Source organism: Cyprinodon tularosa, unplaced genomic scaffold, assembly GCF_016077235.1.
Source record: "Cyprinodon tularosa strain WSP-4 unplaced genomic scaffold, ASM1607723v1 ctg87, whole genome shotgun sequence".
NCBI classification, from domain to species: domain Eukaryota; kingdom Metazoa; phylum Chordata; class Actinopteri; order Cyprinodontiformes; family Cyprinodontidae; genus Cyprinodon; species Cyprinodon tularosa.
This window is the reverse complement of record NW_024039640.1, coordinates 1,840,618-1,863,456: the sequence shown is the minus strand read 5'-3', so window position 1 is coordinate 1,863,456 and position 22,839 is coordinate 1,840,618. Positions and strand designations below refer to the sequence as shown.

General features: G+C 37.4%; 1 protein-coding gene across 3 annotated transcripts in view; it reads right to left on the bottom strand.

Annotated features, from left to right (window-relative positions):
* Window positions 1-22,839, bottom strand: part of LOC119775395 (limbic system associated membrane protein) — a 747,266-nt gene that overhangs the window by 25,342 nt on the left and 699,085 nt on the right. For all 3 annotated transcript variants that reach the window (XM_038273363.1, XM_038273365.1, XM_038273362.1), the window contains 2 exons: window positions 2,307-2,438; window positions 324-444 (listed from right to left, as the gene is read on the bottom strand). In XM_038273363.1, coding sequence (XP_038129291.1) covers window positions 324-444; window positions 2,307-2,438 — 253 coding nt within the window. The remainder of the gene's footprint in view (window positions 1-323; window positions 445-2,306; window positions 2,439-22,839) is intronic.

Below are 22,839 nucleotides of genomic sequence, written 5' to 3'. Positions count from 1 at the left end.
AAAATAAAAGTGATAATTGCTCATAAATATCTATCTTCATATGCTTGTTTGGGATGAATTGTTTCCAGTTAAATTTATTGTTGGTTATAAATCATACTTTATAAACTTCATATTTTAGTTCACTATTTAGACTGGTATTAAAGGATAATAAATCATACAGGCAGCATTTTTACAGAATGATTTTATCTTTAGCCATTCCTAAACCCACTACTTTCATGTGATTTATTGCCTTAGGTAATTAGGCGCATGAATCTCTGTTGGAAAGATGTTTGAGATCCTGTTAAAGAGAATAAAACTGAATAAAGATGCAAGGGAAGTTTTACCTTTTGTCGTCTCTGTACCATTCGAACTCCGGTGTGGGAACAGCTGCAGCCTCACACTGCAGGGTTCCCAGGCGGCCCACAGGTGGTTCTGAACTCTGGGTTTTTCTTATTGAAGGAGGGTCTGCAAATCCAAGGAGAACACGTCAGAAATTCAACTTTTTCCACATTTTTTTTATCTGCACATTGGTATTTATTCCTTAGCTCTAGGTCCCCTTATAAAAATAGTATGTTATTCCAAGTAGACTATCCTACTGAATATTCCCTAAAGTCAAAAGAGTTTCATAACAAAGCAATGAAGGAATCTCAAAAGAGGATTAGGGCCACTGAAAAAAAAAAGTTAATTGATTTTTAAATTTTATTTCAGTTTAACATGGGAAACAAGTCAGAATTCTGACTTTTTTTCTCAGAATTCTGATTTTTTTTTTATTGTCAGAATTCAGAGATGGCAAAAGTACTCACTTTCCGTACTTGAGTAAAAGTACAGGTACTTGTGTTAAAAAATACTCTGGTAAAAGTGGAAGTACTGATTAAACTTCTTTACTCAAGTAAAAGTAACAAAGTACAGGTTTGTAAATTTACTTAAAGTATAAAAGTAAAAGTAGAAACTTTTTTCATGCCGTTGCCTACATTTTAAATGGATGTCTGCCAATAGGACTAGATCTCTGTTGTGTTCATTTTCAATCATCTCGTCATCCATGCTACTATGCTAACACCACCGCCACCAAGCTGCAATGATTTGCCGCCAATGAATACCGCCGAATCTGTCGATTCATCTTGTAGTGGTGCGTCAAATGCAACGTAGATTCCCATCCAATTAGATTGAATTTGGTATTGATGACGTGAAAAATAATAACGGTAACTCCATTGAAATGATTCAAAACTAAAGTAACGAGCTAATTTTTTAAAATGTAAGGAGTAGAAAGTACAGATATTTGTGTTAAAATGTAAGGAGTAGAAGTAAAAAGTCGCCATAAAAATAAGTAGTAAAGTAAATATCAGAAAAATCTACTTGAGTACAGTAACGAAGTATTTGTACTTCGTTACTTCCCATCTCTGGAATTCAGTCAGAATTCTGAGAAAAAAAGTCAGAATTCTGAGATTAAAGTCAGAATTCTGACTTTTTTCCCATACTATACTGAAATAAAATAATAAAAAAAATCTGTTAACTTTTTTTTTTCAGTGGCCCTAATCCTCTTCCGTAGGAATCATAGCCTGACTCCTCATATAAAGTACTAGCAAAAACTCCCTTTACTTCATTTCCATAATTAAAAGTATATAAAAGATCAAGTACTCTTTATGGGATCATCCAAGCAGATCTTTTTTTTATAGCTGAAATAAAGTTTTAACTCATCAAATTCACACATCAGCGAAAGCAGAACAGATTATTAAGGTTTCAAAAGATACGGCCTCTTTTAACAGATACATTAATATTCATCAAACACACCCGCACACATCCTTACAAACAATGGCTAGAGAAACCTCCCAAATGGATTTATGCCCATCTTCCATTTATGATTCAATTCTAAAAGAAAGCTTATGTGCTCCTATCTGGCACCCAGACCTGGCGTAAGTACGGTTTGGGCAAACAGCCACACATGATTTGTTCAGATCAAAGAGAATTTCTGAATACCTTGAGGAGTAATTAGTTTAGTGATGTCTCATGAGCTGTCTATCAAACCCCGAAGAGTCAAAATCTGTATAATATAGACCCCTGAAAGGATGTAATTATCCTCTTTTGAAATTCTAAGTGTCTATTTAAAGGATGATGTGGTGGGTGAAACCTGACATGGAAGTAATAGCAGCAATCAGTGCAAGAAATCTCCACTCTCCGCCTCACACACCAAATCTCCCAAAAGTGGAAGACACCTCCAGTCCACGCCTAGCTTTACTTCACATCCTTTGATCACTTTTATGGGCTTTCATATTCTGTGTGTCATTTTCAATAACTGTAGACATTACGTGTATAGAGCATGTGCTACGTACAGTTTACGACCACGTTGACGTATTTGACATCAGGTGTGGCGACGTCGTTGCTGGCTTTGCATTCATACCGACCCGCTTGGTTTCTCATGATGCCTATAATGTCCAGGTACTCCTCTCCATCCAGCGGCTCGGCTGCAGAGAAAAAAAAACAACAACATAGGATTCCGGGCTCTCAGAATAAGGCCAAGGAGAAACTTAAGAACGCACTCAAGGTTAATTAGGATACGTTTATGCCATCATGAATCATTTAACCCTTTAAAGCCCGACCCAAGAATAAAACAAAACAGAAAATTACTTTCTTTTGGTTTGAATACCTTATTTTCCCTTTGAACAAAATATGTAAAAAGAAAAAACAGAAATACATTTTTGATGTTACCGTAATAATTTATTACTATGCGATAAGTCAAGATTATTTTTTGTGTAGTCTTCTACTGGCTGTTATCAGGTATATCTGATTGTGTACAACATGATTTTGAGCAAAGTTTTTACCATTAAATTATGCAAAAGGTGTCAGATGCAAAACATTTCAGAAACCGTATGTATCAAATATGATACATTTGGCATTATAGGGTTAAAACTATGTTTGTAACTACAGAACAACCATGGATATAAAAAAAAAAAATCTGACCAGAATTTATTAAAACCCTTCAGGAATGGAGGACCAGGAGAGTCACTAAAAGAGTAATTCAATCATCTCTAATATAACATTTAAATCATACATTTAAAATGTAAACTATTTGTAAAGTTTTCATAGTAGTGCATTTATAAAAAAGGGTGTTTTATATATATTACTTTATTATAAAATACTGCAATTTGAAGACGTATTTTTAAATCCTATTTCTAGATGGAGAATTAAAAACCATAATCTGATTATAGATAACTTTCCTTAACAAACACTTAAAAAGGTAATTTCCTTTTTCCGCATGCATTTTCTGTTTTATGTTGCGTTTTAAAATCCCTTTTTAAAATGGAATTCATAGGCAGCGATTTGTGAAACAATCTTTCTGGATGTAACCAGAAGTTCCTCTAAGATAAGTTTAACTTGGTTTTCAGTGTGTTTAGGGATCAGAACAGTCACACAAAAGCTAAGTGAAAAAGGAAAACTTTTGGGAAATGCACAGGGACCAGAAAGGTCACAGAAATGCTAAATGAAAAAGGTAAAGTGGTAATAAAATGCAGATGCAAAATGGTTTGAAACATGCAAGGTGAGAAATAAAATGTTGGTTCTTGGGGTGCAGGTGTACAACTAAAACTTGTCAAGAGATAAAGACAGAACACCCGAACCTAAGCTGAGGGGTGTTGTGTATGTGATCCAGTGCTGTGAGGACTGTACAGCCTTCTAAATTAGAGAAACCAAACAACAATTACACAATAATATGGCACAGTATAGGAGAGCCATTCGCTCTGGGCAAGATTCAGCTGTCCACTCACACCTTAAGAAGAAAGGACACACCACTGAAGACAAAAGTGTTCAGATTTTGTACAGGGAGGACAAATGTTTTGAAAGAGGCGTCAAAGGAGTCATCTTTGTGAAAAGAGAAAAAGCCATCACTGAACAGAGGTGGAGGATTGCAGTTTCAGCTTCCAAGAATTTACAATTCAGTCATTTAACTGTCATAAAAAGGGGGCAGATGGACCCAAGGTGAGACAGAAAGTGGTAAAGTTCAAAACATTTTTTTTAAACAAAAAACAAAACATAACAGATGTACAGTAGAGCTTTGGATCTGCGGCCTCACACATACCAATATTTAAAATACAGTGGGGAGAACAAGTATTTGATACACTGTTGATTTTGCAATAGAAAATAGAATCCAATAGAAAATCTTTGGTGGGAGCTTAAAGTCCATGTGGCCCAGCGACAGCCCCGAAACCTGAAGGCTCTGGAGGAGATCTGTATGGAGGAGTGGGCCAAAATCCCTGCTGCAGTGTGTGCAAACCTGGTCAAGAACTACAGGAAACGTCTGATCTCTGTAATTGCAAACAAAGGTTTCTGTACCAAATATTAAGTTTCATTGTTCTGGTGTATCAAATACTTATTTCACACAATAAAATGGAAAGTAATTATCTAAAAATCATACATTGTATTTTTCTGGATTTTTGTTTTAGATTCCATCGCTCACAGTTGAAGAGTACCTAAATAAAAATTACAGTCTTCTACAAGCTTTGCAAGTGGGAAAACCTGAAAAATCAACAGTGTATCAAATACTTGTGCTCCCCACTGTACTTACTGGGGACCTTGTACTGAATTCCTTTTTAAAAATTATTTATGAATTTATTTTTGCCTAGTTCACTAAATATTCTTAAACCTAACATCTAGCTCAAAGAAAAAAAAGTGAATAGCAGAAATATGTCCTCACTTTGAATCAAAGTTCTCACTTTACTAGTAAAATCTAAGAAATGCAGCTGTTCAAATACACACCTTAAAATATAGACGAAGAATTATCAAAGCACTAGTTTGAAAAATAACAGGAGAAATTCTGTAGAGACGACGCAAAATCCACACAAACACATCACCGGTCACCAGCGGCGTAGGAAGCGGGGGGGACGGGGGGGACATGTCCCCCCCAATATAAAAGCCAGGTGGATATGTCCCCCCCAAAAATTGTACCGCAAAATATTAGATTTTGACAATTTTTTAACTATCGTGCTTTTATTTTGAAGGCGCAGCATAGCGTTACATCACTGTACTCCCCCTCCCCTCTGTGAACTGTTGAGTGTTTGAGCACTCAGAGGGAAACAGCGATACAGAAAGTCAGAAACTTGTGAATGAGGTAAAATGGTCTGTCGGGAATGCTGCTATGAATATTTCCTATTTATAACGTCTTGTTGTGAGTTCACTTTCATATATAGAAACTGAATCTTTTTGGTTTAGGCATCTTAGACTTGTAGGAAGAGGATTAGGGCCACTGAAAAACGTTAACTGATTTTTAAATGTTTTTTTAGTTTAACATTGGGGGAAAAGTCAGATTTCTGACTTTAATCTCAGAATTCTGACTTTTTTCTCAGAAATCTGACAGATGATTAATATTTCTAATCAGTTTACAGTTTTTTTGGTGGGGGGAGGGGGGACTATACAGATACATAAAAACAAGAAGGTCTACCTAAAAAATAACCAGAATATATGTTTAGAGTAAAGATTGACTACTTGTGTTTACACAAGCACACAATTTCAAATCTGCTGAGCTTGCTGTGCAAGAAAATGTAAAATATACGTATAAAGAAATATAACAGGAAGTACTGCTAAAACATAAACCAAATGTTAAATAATGTAGATATTGGTTTAAAAAATTCTTCAGATTTGGAAATTTGGAAGGAATACATAATTTTGAAATTAATCCACAAATCTGGTAAAAAAAAAAAATAAATAAATAAAAAAGTTGCACTTTTTTACTTGAGGAATTTGTTGAATAACTTCATAATTATGAGTTTAACTAGTTGGAGGTAATGCTACACTTCTCTGCTTCCTGTCCTGCTCATAAAAGGTAAACATTATAAACCCACCATTAATTTTCTACACTATTTGGAAAACACAACACAAATGTAATATAACAAAAGTATGTTTAACAACAAACATGTTAGCATCAAGCCATAGCCATGTCTGTTTTAGAGACTAGCTCTCTTGTTTTAATGACCTTCTGCTCCTCCATTAATGAGGGGACCCCTCGGGCACGTAAAAAGTTGCCTAATTCTGTCATTTTCCCCTAATTCTGTCATTTTCCACCAGTGTGTCACTGGCCCTCTCAAACAACTCACATCTTTGTCAGTGAAGCTGAGTGCTCCACATCTCTGCCTTCATGGTGTCCATCTACATTAAGATCCAAAATTCTGAGAAAAAAAAGTCTTAATTCTGAAAATAAAAGTCAGAATTCTGACTTTTTTCCCGTATTAAACTGAAATAAAATGTAAAAATCACTTAACTTTTTTTTTTCCAGTGGCCCTAATCCTCTTCCGTAGTCTTGGTCTGATCACTCATCCAATATTTAACTGCTAACTTTCTCTAGACGTTTGCCACGCTAGCCAAAATGTTTTTTTTATATATATTTTTTTATATCTCATTTCAGTACAATGCCACCACCAACTAAAAGGCTGAAACAGCAGTAGGACTTACTCAGATTTTTTTTAAAAGAGAAACGTCAGTGTGAGTAACAGTCACCTAACACAACTTGTGTTGAAATTAGCCTGGTCTGGGCGTGCGTTTTACGAGGATTTTTTATTTTTTGCGTGGTTTTGATTCGCTGAAATGGGACAGATGTTATACCTGCCGCGCTCCTGATCGTTAGTTAACCAGAGGGAGAATTAATTTTAATTCTTAGCAGCGGCGGTCGCATTGGTTGTGCAACCACTAATTAACCAACTAATTAACTTCTGCACCTTTATTTCCTCAAACTGCTGGCTCCTCTTTTTAGACTATAACAGATTAACACAACATTGACAACTCTGTAGTTTTCTCTGTTCTGTACTGCAAATTGGAATTAAAGGCGCCATTTCTACCAAAGGTCTGGACAGACTGGCGCACCAACACCTCCCGACCCCACTAAGGGACAGGGTGTACAGAAAATGGAAGGATGGATGGATTTCTACCAAAGATTTAGAATGCGTTTTTGAACCAGATGCTTCAAAGCGCCCTGTCCATAATTCTTCAACACACTGTCAGCTCCCTCTGTCAGTCAACCTATATAAATTCATTTTTGACCATTATTGCAAGTTTGACAAAATAAAACATATCAAACTTTGCACTTGTGTGGCCTACTGAATTGTTTTGATTTTCTAGTGCGTATGCGGACACTAAATATGCCAAGGGCTGAAGCCCTTGAAAGACATCTCCCTTTGCTTAATAAAAGACTCCAGTCATTTTGTTTGGTGATATGCTCACATCTTATGAACAAATGCATTATGTAAATTTTAAATGCATTATTTTTACAAGCACATTTATAAAGGAATAAAGTAAAAGATTAAATAGCCTTTTTTTTAAGTAGCGTACTTAAGATATGTTTCTGTTGAATATTTACGAATCTCAGATTTCCGACATGTGTCCCCCCCAATTGTAAACATATTCCTACGCCCTTGCCGGTCACTGAACATAAGTGAAGCTGGTCTCCTGGAGAAGTTTATTGGCTTTTCACAGCTGGATGAAGAATGTCAGGCTCAACCCGACACATTCCTGTTTATTCTGCAAGACTACAAATTCAGATTAAATCATCCGATACAGAAATTCAGACTGACTTGCTGTCTTCAACCACATGTAGCATATTCACTGCATGAAAAGTGGGATTTTCGTCAATATACGGCACTGTAGATTGTCGTGGAACTTCAGGTTAGCGGCAGTTTACGGCAATTTGCAACCTCCGCCGAAAACTCCCGGAAATTGTCAGAAATTGACGTGGAATTTCTTAGGCAGTGTTCCCCCCATGCCTCCCCCCCATGGAATTCTAGGGGAGGCTTTAACATGTAAATGAACATGCTGTGAGCTATACAAATGCAAACCAGGGTTGCAGGGGGGGTTTTACCCCCCCTGCAACCCTGGGTAAGAAAATCTCTGATACAAAGAGATCAGGTATAGCCTCTTACATTTTAGCTTGAATTGATTTATTTAATTAAAGTATAGAGACCAAAACAGATCTTTAGCTGACAGAGCAATACATTTAGAGCAGTAATTTTTTTTTTTAAATTTGCATTTAAGATAAAAAATAAAATGTTGTCTGTCAATATGCTCAATTCACAATTACTTAAGTGGAAAAGTTTCAAGAAATGATTCTGAGATGATTCACTTTATAACATGGCGCATTATCCTGTTGGAAGTAGCCATCAGAAGATTGGTACACTGTGGTCATAAGGACATACACTATATTGCCAAAAGTATTTGCTCACCCATCCAAATTATTGGAATCAGGTGTTCCAATCACTTCCATGGCCACAGGTGTATAAATTCAAGCACCTAGGCATGCAGACTGTTTTTACAAACATTTGTGAAAGAATGGGTCGCTCTCAGGAGCTCAGTGAATTCCAGCGTGGAACTGTGATAGGATGCCACCTGTGCAACAAATCCAGTCGTGAAATTTCCTCGCTCCTAAATATTCCACAGTCAACTGTCAGCTGTATTATAAGAAAATGGAAGTGTTTGGGAACGACAGCAACTCAGCCACGAAGTGGTAGGCCACGTAAACTGACGGAGCGGGGTCAGCGGATGCTGAAGCGCATAGTGCGAAGAGGTCGCCAACTTTCTGCAGAGTCAATCACTACAGACCTCCAAACTTCATGTGGCCTTCAGATTAGCTCAAGAACAGTGCGCAGAGAGCTTCATGGAATGGGTTTCCATGGTCGAGCAGCTGCATCCAAGCCATACATCACCAAGTGCAATGCAAAGCGTCGGATGCGGTGGTGTAAAGCACGCCGCCACTGGACTCTAGAGCAGTGGAGACGCGTTCTCTGGAGTGACGAATCGCGCTTCTCCATCTGGCAATCTGATGGACGGGTCTGGGTTTGGCGGTTGCCAGGAGAACGGTACTTGTCTGACTGCATTGTGCCAAGTGTAAAGTTTGGTGGAGGGGGGATTATGGTGTGGGGTTGTTTTTCAGGAGCTGGGCTTGGCCCCTTAGTTCCAGTGAAAGGAACTCTGAATGCTTCAGCATACCAAGACATTTTGGACAATTCCATGCTCCCAACTTTGTGGGAACAGTTTGGAGCTGGCCCCTTCCTCTTCCAACATGACTGTGCACCAGTGCACAAAGCAAGGTCCATAAAGACATGGATGACAGAGTCTGGTGTGGATGAACTTGACTGGCCTGCACAGAGTCCTGACCTCAACCCGATAGAACACCTTTGGGATGAATTAGAGCGGAGACTGAGAGCCAGGCCTTCTCGTCCAACATCAGTGTGCGACCTCACAAATGCGCTTCTGGAAGAATGGTCAAAAATTCCCATAAACACACTCCTAAACCTTGTGGACAGCCTTCCCAGAAGAGTTGAAGCTGTTCTAGCTGCAAAGGGTGGACCGACGTCATATTGAACCCTATGGATTAGGAACGGGATGTCACTTAAGCTCATATGTGAGTCAAGGCAGGTGAGCAAATACTTTTGGCAATATAGTGTAGGTCAGCATTCTAAATTGGTTTTAAGTGGCCCAAAGTGTGGCAATAAATATCCCCCAAATAGATGGTAGAAATAGATCAGGCTCAGTATAGCCTAATTATAGACTCTTACATTTTAGCTTGAATTGATTTATTTAATTAAAGTACGCTAGATTACTGTGTATGCAAATGTTATGTAAAAAAAAATACACAAAATAATTTACTTCAAAAATTAGTTTTAATCAGAATCAGTTGGCTGTAATGGTTAATTTTTTTTTTTTAGATTTCCACTTTTTTTTTTTTTTTTTGTTATTGAATATATAAGAAAACAATAACAATCTCAAATAACAAGTCAATAACAAATATTTCAATACAAGAAGAAATATCACAACTCCTGCTTTTGAAAAATAAAATTAAATGCACAGGCTGGAACAAAGTATAAAATAAAATAAATAAAAATAAATAAAATAATAATAGTAGTTAAAGTAAATTAATCAGTGGGGACTACCAACTGAAATTCTTCAATTAACTCAAACAATTTAATTGCATTTAAATTCTGCATCTTTCTCAGACATCTTTTGAAAAGGGAAAGTTCATTTTTGAGAGCAGAGATTGAGAGGGAGCATTTTGCATAGCGACATTTATGGATATAATACTTTGTTACAATTATTAGAATATTGATTAAAAATTCCATTTTTTTTTCTTTAATGGATAAACCGAATTGAATGTTTTGCCAGGAAATAAAATCTAAATTTATTGTTTTAGAAGACAGAAAGGTTCGAAGTTGATCCCATAAGTTTAATACTTCTTTACACTAATAAAAAAGATGTTTAGTTGTTTCCATTTGAGTTGTACAAAAGCCACAATTCTCAACATTAAACTTAAATCTCTCTCTTAAAAACTCATTTGAAGGATATATGTTATTTATTATTTTAAATTGTAATTCTTTATATTTAGGAGGAATTGGAAATTTCAAATAATTTGTCCTAATTTTGACTATCATAGATTTCTTAAAATTTTGTAAGAGAGCTGTGCTTTTTGTTCTTCCTGGGTACATATTATTTATAGAATATTCATTCAAAAACTTGTTGTTGCATTTATTATCTCTAATGTCCACCTGCTCAAATTCAATCTTATGGAGACAAACAATTGCAATTGCAAACAATTTATAGGAGCGACGCGAGCTCTTCTCGCGAGTCCTTCCGTATAACAATGACGTCGTATGTGATTGGAGGAGCCTGATGAGCCTTCGGCCCCATCGTCCAATCACGTGTGAGCTTTTGTGCACTACGACTTCTCGCGAGACCAGCATATTAGCAGACATGTTTGTTTTACTACACTTAGAAGAACTTAATCTCCAGTTACCGTGTTTGTATTTTGTTGTTACGTGAACAATGGCTGCACGACGTCTCGCGTTCAACTCGCCTCCAACTGCTCTTAGTCCACAACTTTCGGCCAGCCCGCAGACTGACGAGAAGAAACTGCTGATTGCTATCAGCGGACTGTCTCGTCAGCTTGCTCAACATACTGCCGACATGAATGAGCGCTGGAGAATTCGATGCACTCCAGGTTGTAGTCCTTAGAGGACAAGATGGCGGCTCTGCAGTCGACCAACTTTGCGGGATATACAACTCGAGGAAGAGAAGACGGGTGCACAACGCAACGCTAGTGGTAAATATAAGTTCGATTACTGGTAACTATGCTAAAAGCAGCCTAGCTTAGCTAGGCAAGCTAAAGACAACCTAGCCTAGCTAGGTAAGCTAAAAGCAGCCTAGCCTAAAGCTTTATTAAAGTGTATTTTTTGTGATTCACAGGATGCAGTATGCCGTCTTAACAACTCTGAGACTAATTGCAGGCGCTATGAACCGGAGCAGGGGTAAGGTTTAAAGAATATGCTTTCATTCTGCGGTAAAAGGACATGGATACGGATAAATACCGACCATAGCTGTACTTTTTTTTTTTCACAGACTACAGTCGCCTCACAATGAGGCGGTGACCTCCTATTTGCTCGGATTTGCACGATGTTGATAAAGACGACATTGTGTGTAAGTGACTTGTTTTAATGTTTTCTCCTTCCTTGTTACTGTGACTTGCGTTTGATTTTTTTTTTTTTAATTCATACCTCTCTCATTTAATTGTTTTCCAGCTGCCTGTAAGAGGTATTATGAGACGGTATGCAGGAGCTTCAGATACACGCTGCTAGCCAGCACGCTGCGTGCGGAGGCTGCCAGGCTATCTGCTCGGAGTCGGGCCAGAAGAAAGAGGGTAAGACTTTATTTGGTGACTATTTTTCAGGTGCATTGATAGATGTGTTGTGTCCGTATGCAGTGCGCTGATTCATAGTTTTTTTTTTTTTCAGCTGCTGAAGGCGAGGCAGAGTGTGCTGGCAGATGAGGAAGTGGAACTCTGGAAGTCCGCCACCGTCGACCTCATGTCCGACGAAGAAGATGGCGGCGTCGTCGGCGGTGTCTCTGGATGGATTGTACGGTCGCCGCCATTTCGTAGGCCGGATCTCACTGAACTCTGTGTTAAGCTGCAGTCCCGGTTAGAAGCCGAAGTACAGGGCCACGCACAGTATGCGTCTGCACATCGGCCCTGCCTCGGAGGGAATGCTGCCAGTTACCTCCAACCCCGATGAAGCAAACGGACCGTTCACGGAGTTTTAATTTTTAGAAACGCATGTGTTTGGATACGCATTGTATATAGTTGTGTGTGTTTCAATAAAGCTCTTTCTTTGCATAAACAGCTTCCTGGCAAATGTTCATTTCCTGTATAAATTCATTCATGTCCTTGATGGTAGCATAATAATTGTGTAGTAGTGTAGGATAACATAAATACACAGCATATGAATGAATGAATAAATATATGAATGAATAAATATATGAATATATATATATATGAATGAATAAATATATATATATATATATATGAATAAATATATATATGTAAATATATATATATGCCAACCAATCACGAGCGACTTTACTTGTTTAAAAAGAAGTGGTTTCGTCCAATACTCAGTAAGAAAATTAAAGCCTGGCGTGGCCACGTGTGGTTTTGCTGCCAATCACGAGCGATTTCATTTGTTTGAGAATAGTGGTTTCAGCCAATACTGAGAAGGTTATTCAAGCCAGACCTGGCCAGCCGCGCGGGTTTGCTGCATTCATATGCTAATTAGGGCCATTAGTACAGCTGATTGCTCTCCACATACGTCACGGTACGTTTTCGACAATTTGTGGCACGACAAACGCGGACAAGCACGGGTTGCAAATTGTCGGAAACTGACGAAAATCAGGCAGATCTGCGGGAGTTTACGGGGGTTTACGGGGACGAAAATCTCACTTTTCATGCAGTGATTTTTATTTTCTTTGTATTATGACGATGATGATTATTTCACTGACTCATGGTCCCCAAAGAGATGATACACAACAGCACGACACAAAAAATAAAATCTTTATAAAAGACTTGCATACCAATGTTTCCACATAGCCGACTGGTATCTTAGCGCACTGAGAGAGAGATGTGAAAACATTGCAATAAAACTGTTAGAGCTATTCAAACGACACATAAACTTGTATGTCAGATTTCTCACAAGTGCCTGGAATGTTCTTACATGTGCTTTACAAAACATCCCCCATGTACTCCCCGGGCTTTTAAAGCAGGATTCACAAAGAGTCATTATAAGCAACCTTAAAGGAATAGTACACCCAAAACATGATTAGCCTTCATTTTCTACTCACCCCCATGCTGAACAACACTCTGGAGTACTTTTTTGATATCTCAAATGCATCTGGAGACCTGGGAGGCTTCTTGCTGTCTGCTGATATTCAAATAATGGAGGTCTATGGCGCCCGAGGCAGAAAGGTCCATAAAAGTCCACAAAAAACGTGTCAATATTCCTCCATACTGCTCGTCCAATGTATTCCAAGTGTCCTGAGTGGGTAGCGTCCATAATTTACTCGAAACAAAGTCATTTAGAATGTTTTTAGAGCATAAACATTAGTGTATAGGATTTCCTAAAAGCGCGTTCACGACGCTACAGAAGCCGGCAGACCAAACCAGATGAAAGTGCGCATTCAGCGTCTGCTCTGCCGATAATGCAAGCGTTGAAGAAGAAATGTGCTGTTTACCTGTGCAAAGAAAGAAACAACGAAAGAAAAATGTCTGAGGACTTCAGTGTTGAGGAAGAGCATGAGTTCTTTGCCGAGCTGAATGCGCACTTTCATCTGGTTTGGTCTGCCGCGGTTTCCGTAGACTCGTGAACGCGCTATTAGGAAATCCTATACACTACTGTTTATGCTCTAAAAACATTCTAAATGACTTCGTTTCGAGTAAATTCTGGATGCTACCCACTCAGGACACTTGGAATACATTGGACGAGCAGTATGGGAGTGGGTTAATATAAGTTTATGCTTCTGGTCGCTTCTATAAAACTCTGACTATTGCATACTAATAAATAATGCTCTTAATATCAGAATGTAAAATTAAATAAATTTGGAATGCATGAGTAAGGCCCCGTCCAGACGAAGTCAAACCCTGGCCTTAACGCACAAATTTTTCACCAAACCAGCCTCTCATCCATACGAAGCCGGAGTTTCGGGGGTCTGTAAACGATCTTTTTTTTATTAAGCCTTCAGAGTGGGAAGATTTTGAAACGGCGTTTTCGCGTTTCCATCTTTAAGCTCTAACCACATTTTTTTTTTACACGCATGCGTCATAGCGTCGCCTCTAAACACGCATGTGCGACACAGTATCACAACAACAATGGCGCCGTACTGTGTTGAATGGTTGCTGCTCATGCTACTCACCCTGCTGTTGGGCTTACAACAGAATCTTCTTCTTCTGGAATATCTCCAGGAAGAACAGAGCAATATCGACGACATAGTTCATCACCTCAAGTTGACTGAACCACGAAAATGGACCCGCAGGGCAACCATGTATAAATATTACTATGCATGCCCAACATTTCGTTGCCTGTTTTCGCCTATTTTTGCTTTGGCACCACAGCGCCACTTACAGGCCTGGCATACATTTTGCAGCGTTTTCATGCATTCGTACGTCTCCGTCTTTACGACAAACATTCTGGAAAATTTTAGCGTTTCGTGTTTGTTTTGACTTCGTATGGACGAGGCCTAAATCAATTGATAAATCTATTAAACCAACAAAAGATCTGGATAATGTGAAGAAAATTGAAAAAAATAACTATCTGAGGCAGAAGGTAGAAGTTAAATTAAGTTTCCTTTAGGGAGTTTGAAATTTACCAAAACAAAAGCATCTCGAACATAAAAAAAACCAAAAAAAAACCCACCCTGAATGGATTCAAATACAATGAGTTAGAACAGAAAGGTAATTGAATGTACCTCAATGAGGGAATTAATTTAGGTAGTTTGAGTCTATAAACCCATTTAAAACCCTGTAAATAAAAACCTCAAATTGCTAGCTCGACTTTTATATCTCGCTTTAGATAATATCCTAAAATAAAGTCCAAAACTTAAAATGTAAGTTGAATAATGAGATGGAGATCAGCTGATACAAAAGCTGATTGAGAGATCAGGTGGATCATTATGCACCACATCAGACACCCGTCTTTTGATGTACTGCCAGACTAACATGATTTTGAGAAGCAAGATTGAAAATTTGTTGCTATGGAAATTCTGCTGAAGTCTAATTTTTTTTTCAGTGCTTTAGTTTTGTTGCTTAAGGAAATGATCAGGTAGTCAACAGGGATCATAACAAAAAAAAATGATAAGAGAGCCAAGAAAAAGAATTTAAACCAGGAATGATGCTAAACATAGGAAACAAAAATTATTTTCCAAAAACTTGCTTTAAACAAAAATAAACTTCCAACCATAAAGGTGAAAAAGATGTTATGTTTAAAGAACCAATAAATTACTAAATATCAGCTTTGTTTTCTTTTTCCCCAACAGGGAATACAAGTGCCTGACACCAATAATCAATGCCTCAAGGTGTCTTTTTAATGAAGCGTAATGAAGATAGATTCCTTAATGTTGTCTTTAAGAGAACTGAGAGCATGCACACACACACGACCATGCCGTGCGAGGAGGCGATTGGCGAGCACAGAGCCTTCATGCATCATGAGAAGACAAATTTCCATGCAGGTTTGCAGGGACCACTGAGTGTAGTGACTGGTTTGAAGTATGCACATTAACAACCCCGTATGAAACCTGCTATTGCACCATATGTCACATTATATCACCACATTCCTATGCTAATCAGGTCGGTTTAAAGTGAGTGGGTGTCAGAAAAGGGAAGAGCACATTAGCTAAGGCAGAGGGGAGCCAAAGATTTGTTTTTAGTCCATATGCTCTTACAAAAAAGGTAGGCTGTATCATTAATTACATGTCCATGCTATTTATCAAGTGTAACCTTTATTCTAGTTGTAAATTAGTCAAGGAGCCCTCCATGTCACAAATAGAAAAATTATACATATCCTCTTACATTTCCACACATTACAAAAACTATTCTAATTTCTTATTATTTTAAATCTGATGTGACTCCAACACACTGCAAAAACGATCTAGAAATAAGTAGAAATTTCTTGAATTAAGTGTATTCACCCTTAATTTGAGATAGTTTGCCAATGGAATGAGTAATTTTACTCTTAAAATAAGATAATTAGATAATAGGCACTTGAAATAAGACAATGTAATTGTGTTTTCATATTTAAAGTGTTAATTGTCTTGTTCCATTGGCAAAATGTCTCTTTTACTTCCTCAATTGAAGAACAAATGCACTTATTTGATTTTTTGCAGTGCACAAAGCGGTTAAGGTGTGTCCTGCAATCTTCCGAGTCACATTTGGTAGAAGGAAAACCAAAAACATTTGAAACTACAACCCAGACTTGGAAAAGCAATTATTGTTTAACAATTGTTTAAAGCAATTATTTGCTTCATTTGGAATACCTAATTTGCCTCCTAACAAACCTGTGGAAACAAAAGCAGCAACAACACTGCAAAAACTATGTAGAAATTAGTAAAAATTGCTTAAATTAATTCTATTTACCCTTAATTTGAGTAGGTTAATAAGATGAGTTGCCAATGGAATGAGTATTTTTACTCTTAAAATAAGATAATTAGATAATATGCACTTGAAATAAGACAATGTAATTGTTTTTTTCTTATTTTAAATGTAAATTGTCTTGTTCCATTGGCAAAGTGTCTCATATAGCTCCTCATTCAAGAAAAATGCACTTATTTTAAGAGAAAAGGACTTATTTAGATTTTATATTTTCGCAGTGAATGGGGCATTTCAAGGTTGTAGATGAAGTTTAGTAAGTATTCAATTTGTTGTCAAATTTAGACTAATACATTTTTCTACACAGTGAAACAAAAAACCTTTGTTCTTTTCATTCTGTTTTTCTTCATTCTCTGGAAACATTAGGAGCCCGAACTAGTTTGCATGAAGCCCAAGTCACACCTGCTGTGTCTGACTTTCTATTCTCCGATGAGATTTTTTGCCACGTCTTCCTGACTGCAGTGCAAATAGAGAGGCTTCTAATACGCCTAAGCTGGGTGTAAATTGTAAGATTTTTTTGCCCTTTTCGGTCCAATTCCTCCAGTCGTGAGAGAATTTTTTCGATCAGTTTTCGCCAAGTTTCTGCCTTATTGTGCATCCTGTAGTTACAGCGAGTAACAAGGTGCGATTAGTCTCTCATGGCCACCTCCTGATCAGGAATCATAAGGTTGGGAGAAATCAAACATGTTTGAAATTCAGCCGGCCTGAAGTGACAAATCCTCCTGTTGAACCAGGGTTACGAGCATCTATGAGCCAATTTACCAGAACCTCCAGCTCTGTGCATGTGCAAACAAAGGAGTTCTCTTCCTACTTCTTCCAGATTGACGAGTCCGTCCAGCGCCATCTCTCAGCGTTGAGTCCGACGTGTGGTTTTTGGACATGCATAATACTTAAATTGCGGCGTTTTCGTGAGAAGAATGCGGGAAAACTATAAAGATATCAGTTTTATCATAAAATTACAATAAAATAAATCAGATATTGCCGCTGTAATGTGAAAAAAGTACAAGGGATATGATTCCGAAAAGAATTGTATCAGATGCGAGTACTAATTAACAAGTAGACTTAGCATTTAGCTTGGTTAACATCGAGATACCATAAATGGTGACATGCTTGTGCCAGTATTCTCATTATCAAAATACATGTAGAGTGAGGGGTTTGTATCGATATACAATAGTGATAGATATTATTCAGTAGTGTGGTAGGATAAAAGCAATGCACTTTTTAAATTATGATAATCTGACACAACCTAAAAAAAAAAACTATGCAACTGTTGCAACGCAAAGATGTGGGCTTATGGTCACATCTCACAAAATGTACCAAGTCAACATAATTAGACATTAAACTTCAGCAGCTGAAAGTTTATTTTTTTCTACTTTAACTACCAACTACAGTTCAATATGTTGCTTTGGTGTTTGTTTCTTACAAACATTCCAGCCAATTATAAGTGTGTGAAACTGCAAAGCCACAGCTTAGGACATTATTATGTTTGTGGTTTAGAGAATCTATGCATCCATAACAGTATTTGCAGCAATGTGGGAATGTTGGACAAAAGCTTTGCTCATCTTTTGATAAGAAGGATAAGAATGTTTTTATTAATAGAGACTATTAACCAGTTGTTGGGTTAAAAAAAAATACTTCTAACAAGGAAATGTTTAAAATTTAATTTAAAAGCATTTCTAGGATTTCCTTCAGCTCTGGTATATTTTCAAAGCCATTTCCTGTTCAGGAGTTTGACTGAAAATCTAGTTTATGCATTTGTTACTTCAAGGATGGCCTATTGTAATATTTTACCATCAGGATCTGATTAAAAATTAAAAACGGAGATAACATTTGTCTTATTTACTGGCTAGGTTGTAAATCAAGAATCCATCCATCCATCCATTAACTGACACGCTTGTCCCGAGTGGGGTCGTGAGGGATGCTGGTGACTATCTCCAGCAGTCAATGGGCGAGAGGCGGGGTACACCCTGGACAGGACGCCAGCCCATTGCAGGGCGACACAGAGATCAAGAATATCATTTAAAATGCTGCTGCTCATGTATGAACCTTTAATTAGATTAACTTCATTTTATGTCCGAGATCTGATTGCTCTATATGTTTCTAGAAGAGCACTTTGCTACCAGACTGCATGTTAACAGGTTGTCTAGGATTTCTAAAGGTTTTCTGGTTTCTTCAGTTAAATCTGCTCATGGTTTTAGATTGCGAAGCAGCCTGCAACCTGCATTTTTTAAAAACTTTTAATGTTGACAAATCATCTGTAAATTTGCTACCATAGGCTTAGGCTGCTGGAGGACAAGATGACCACATTCCTTCACTTTTACTTTCTCCTTCCTGTTTATAGTTCAGCATTATTTACTTCTATTTACACTTTTAATTCTATGTTTTCTTATTTAATTTTCATCGTAGTAGCTACATTGCTACAAATGACCTTGTATTCAGGTTAGCTTAGGACGGATTGTTGAGCCACATGCTTTAACAAATCCATTGTCATTTAGACATTTAGGGCAGACAGCACTCTAGTGGATTTAAGGCGATTCAGACTGATTTACTCACAGAACTTACAGAAACTGGGCGACAGTGGCGTTGGATGTAGGAGTTTGCCCTGTAATCAAAGGATTGACGGTTCAAGCCCCGACTCTGACTCTCAGTGTCGTTGTGTCCTTGGGCAAGACACTTCACCTGGATTGTCTACTGATGGTGGTCAGAGGGCCCGGTGGCGCCAGTGTATGGCAGCCCCGCTTCTGTCAGTGAGCCCCAGGGCAGCTGTGGCTACAATGTAGCTTGCCACAATCAGTGTGTGAGTGTGTGCGTGAATGGGTGAATGAATGTAGTGTAAAGCGCTTTGGTCAAGTCTGCTGACTTGAATAAAGGTGCTATATAAGTACTTACCATTTACCAAACTATGGGAGACCCAGGTGGGGTCATCAGCAATTGCCTTGTTTAAAGACTACCTGACAAACCAACCACAGTCTTCACTTCAGTTTTTGCAGCAAGACGCTGCATATCTTCTATGCAGCAGGTATGTGGAATGTGTATTAGAGCATCAGAGGAAATACCTGAAAAAGCTCAATAAGCTGATAAAGAAGGTCGGCTCTGTTCATGGAACTCCTCTGGAACCTTTTGCCACAACTTGCATGATGTGCCTGGATGAGCTGCACTACATGAGCCACTTTTATAGGTTATAGAGTCCGTCTCATGCTACGTAGTGTGAAAGCACCACCAACATTCAAAGGTAACAATAACATCAGCTAGAAAGCATACGTACTGAGAAGCAGTCTGTGGTACTTACCTGCAGAGCCACTCCTTTATCAATTATGTTTTGCTAATTGCCAATAATGTACATCTATTTCATTTGCACAACAGCATGTGGAATTCATTGTCAATCATTGTTGCTTTCTAAAAGGACAGTTTGATTTCATAGAAGTTTGCTTTAATTAAAATAAAATAGTGTTGTTTACATGTCCCCTTTATATTTTGAGCAGTGTAATAAATGAGGCTATATTAATTCACATTTTTTTTTAAGGAAACTGGCATTTAACACGAATTGGGGGGAGGGGTCATACAGTTGGACAGTCATAAAAATAATACACTGTCAGGTCTTCTTTATTACTCTTTAAGACCTTTTTAATGGGCTTTATTTTTGCTCATTTCATTTATTACCTTTCACAGTAACACAATTTACACCTTGAAATTGGAGCAATATAAATAAACTACCTTGTAATGAATTAAATCTGTAGCCTGTTGAAAAGTGATTGTATTTTACAAATTGAGGTGTCCGATGTTTTCATATTTGTTTTTCACTTATTCACAGGATAGATTTCCCTGCAGAGCAGAATCAAGACATCAGCTGAAATATTTTCTCGTATGTGATGCTCTCCAAACTGTCCGGATTATTTTCGCCTCCTCTTAAAGATGCAGTCTCTGGGTGAAAAACTGGTAATTTCATTATAATGCCTAAAATCCTGCAAGCCAGATTGTATCTTTGATTCAGAATCTCTAATTTGGGCATCCGTTCTCTGTTGCTCCCTCCTCTGTGGTTCACTTCAAATGAATCAACCGTGAGCTGACCCAGGGAGCTTAATATTTCCCAATGAAAACTAAGTTCAAAACCTTAAAGAATGCGGTGTTGCTAAAAATATACGATATGCATCAATATATGCAAAGATAAATCTGCGCTGCAGAACCAGAGGAGCATTCCCCTTCATTAGCAGGGAGGTTAGAGTTGAAATTTAGCTTTGACTGCAGAATTGTTCTGTGTGGAAACTGCTAATGGGTATTTTACATAAGAAAGGGAATTCATGAGTTGTGCAGGTACTGCAGCCTGCGGGTGCTTGACGAGTATTCTCCTATACATGGGACTTCTAGTGTTGAGTAAAATTGTATTGATTTGAATGTGACCAAAGACAATTAATGCACACCTATGCTGTTATATCATTTGTGCTGAAATTTAATGAACATTTTTCAGTGCATCATTAAAGGTGAACTCATTGACTGAATATTACCAAAGCTCTACCTCAAGACCTCATTGATTTCCTTCCATGTTTGCTGATTATTTCATGTATTTCAGATTTATGTAATTAGCTGGCAGTGTTCACATAGTTTATTTAACGTAATAGTAAGGTAGACTTATTAGGTTTAATAGAACTGCCTCCTAGTTTAATTGTAGTTGGTCATTTTATATTAGATCAATGAGATGAATTAATTGAATAGACGGAGACAATATTTTCCTAATCTTTAATGATTGTTAACTTTGCTTGAAATAATATCCTAAGTTATTAACATTTACTGGTAGTGTAGAATCACTGGATTTCAACAGCCAATCCACATGTCTAGCCTCACGGGTAAGTGAGTCAACAAGAAATATAAACTGTCAGTTATAATAATTGATCAAAGTTAGCACTGTACATACCAAAGTTATGCTTACTCTTGATTGGAATACAAAGATTCATTACATCCAAAATCAAACAGGTAAATAGTATAACAGAAACAATAGATGTGCTTTCCATAGATCAGACATAAGTATTTTAAATCTACAATATTCGCTTCTACATATTTAAACCTTGTTGATCTCCAAATTAAATGCTGAAGGTTTAAAACTGATGTGAAGCCAGGTGGTTTGGATTAACAGTAATTAATCTGTATATTGGGTAAAAACACCGCTGATTTTATGCAAAAAAGAGTTTCTGGAAAATACTAAATAATAGAAGTAAAAATAATTGGACATCAATGGTTTTATTTTCTTTTGCTTATCAGCGATGCTATACAAATTTTATATGCCTAGGATGTGTGTCAGGACCTGTTTTATGTCTACTGTGCAAAAGACACATTAGAGCAAAACAGACGTTGAATAAATGCACAGACCTGAATGTTTAAGAATATACCAAAATAACCTTGTAAAAACCAAGATATAAATCTAAATTTAAATCACATCCCATTTTGTGGAGTTTTAAAACCGGGCAGAAAATGTTAAAGTAGGAAAATAAAGCTATCAAAACTTTTAGAAATTTGTTCCAAGGACAATAAATATGGAAAATGGACTGCTTCGTAGGTGATAGGTAAAATTCATGTATAAAAAATGTTTTTTCTATTATATCTTTAGTTGTGGATTCTTCAAAGATGTGAATATTTTCTTTTCCTGCTTTGTGAATTAGAGAGGGCTACATTCTTACTTTGTACACAGAAAACAAATTTTCCCAATTTTACAGTCAAGCATTCACAAATGTGAACAGCTCTTCCTCCCTAAATATATGTACATATTTATATATATACACATACAACATATATATAAAGTAGTGGGAGTAGATTTTTTTTAAAATTTAGATTAATCTCACTGTATTCATGGAATAAATCTAGATTAAAATCGTTCATTTGAATTCTGCCAAAGGTGTTCATGATATGTGTGTGCTACCTCCAGAATTAAAAAAACAACAAGTTTACTTTTTTTGGGGCAAAATCACACATAACTTTGTCTTCTCACTTAAGATTTTGATAAAGTTCTAAGTACTTTTTTTTGCTCATTTGTTACTGTGTTTTTGCTGCAAAAACTATAGTGTCCTACGTCCAATTATAGATGTCCCACTTGATACAGTCTCCATCAGATTTCGAGGACGTTTGAGTACAACATTAAATCTGTGTTTAGAATGTAATTTAGGTTATTATTAGGTTATTAAGGTTTCACATCTGGAGATGAAAGCGCGGAAGCCGGCAGACCAAACCAGATGAAAGTGCGCATTCAGCGTCTGCTCTGCCGATAATGCAAGCGTAGAAGAAGAAATGTGCTGTTTACCTGTGCAAAGAAAGAAACAACGAAAGAAAAATGTCTGAGGACTTCAGTGTTGAGGAAGAGCATGAGTTCTTTGCTGAGCTGAATGCGCACTTTCATCTGGTTTGGTCTGCCGCGGTTTCCGTAGACTCGTGAACGAGCTTTCAGG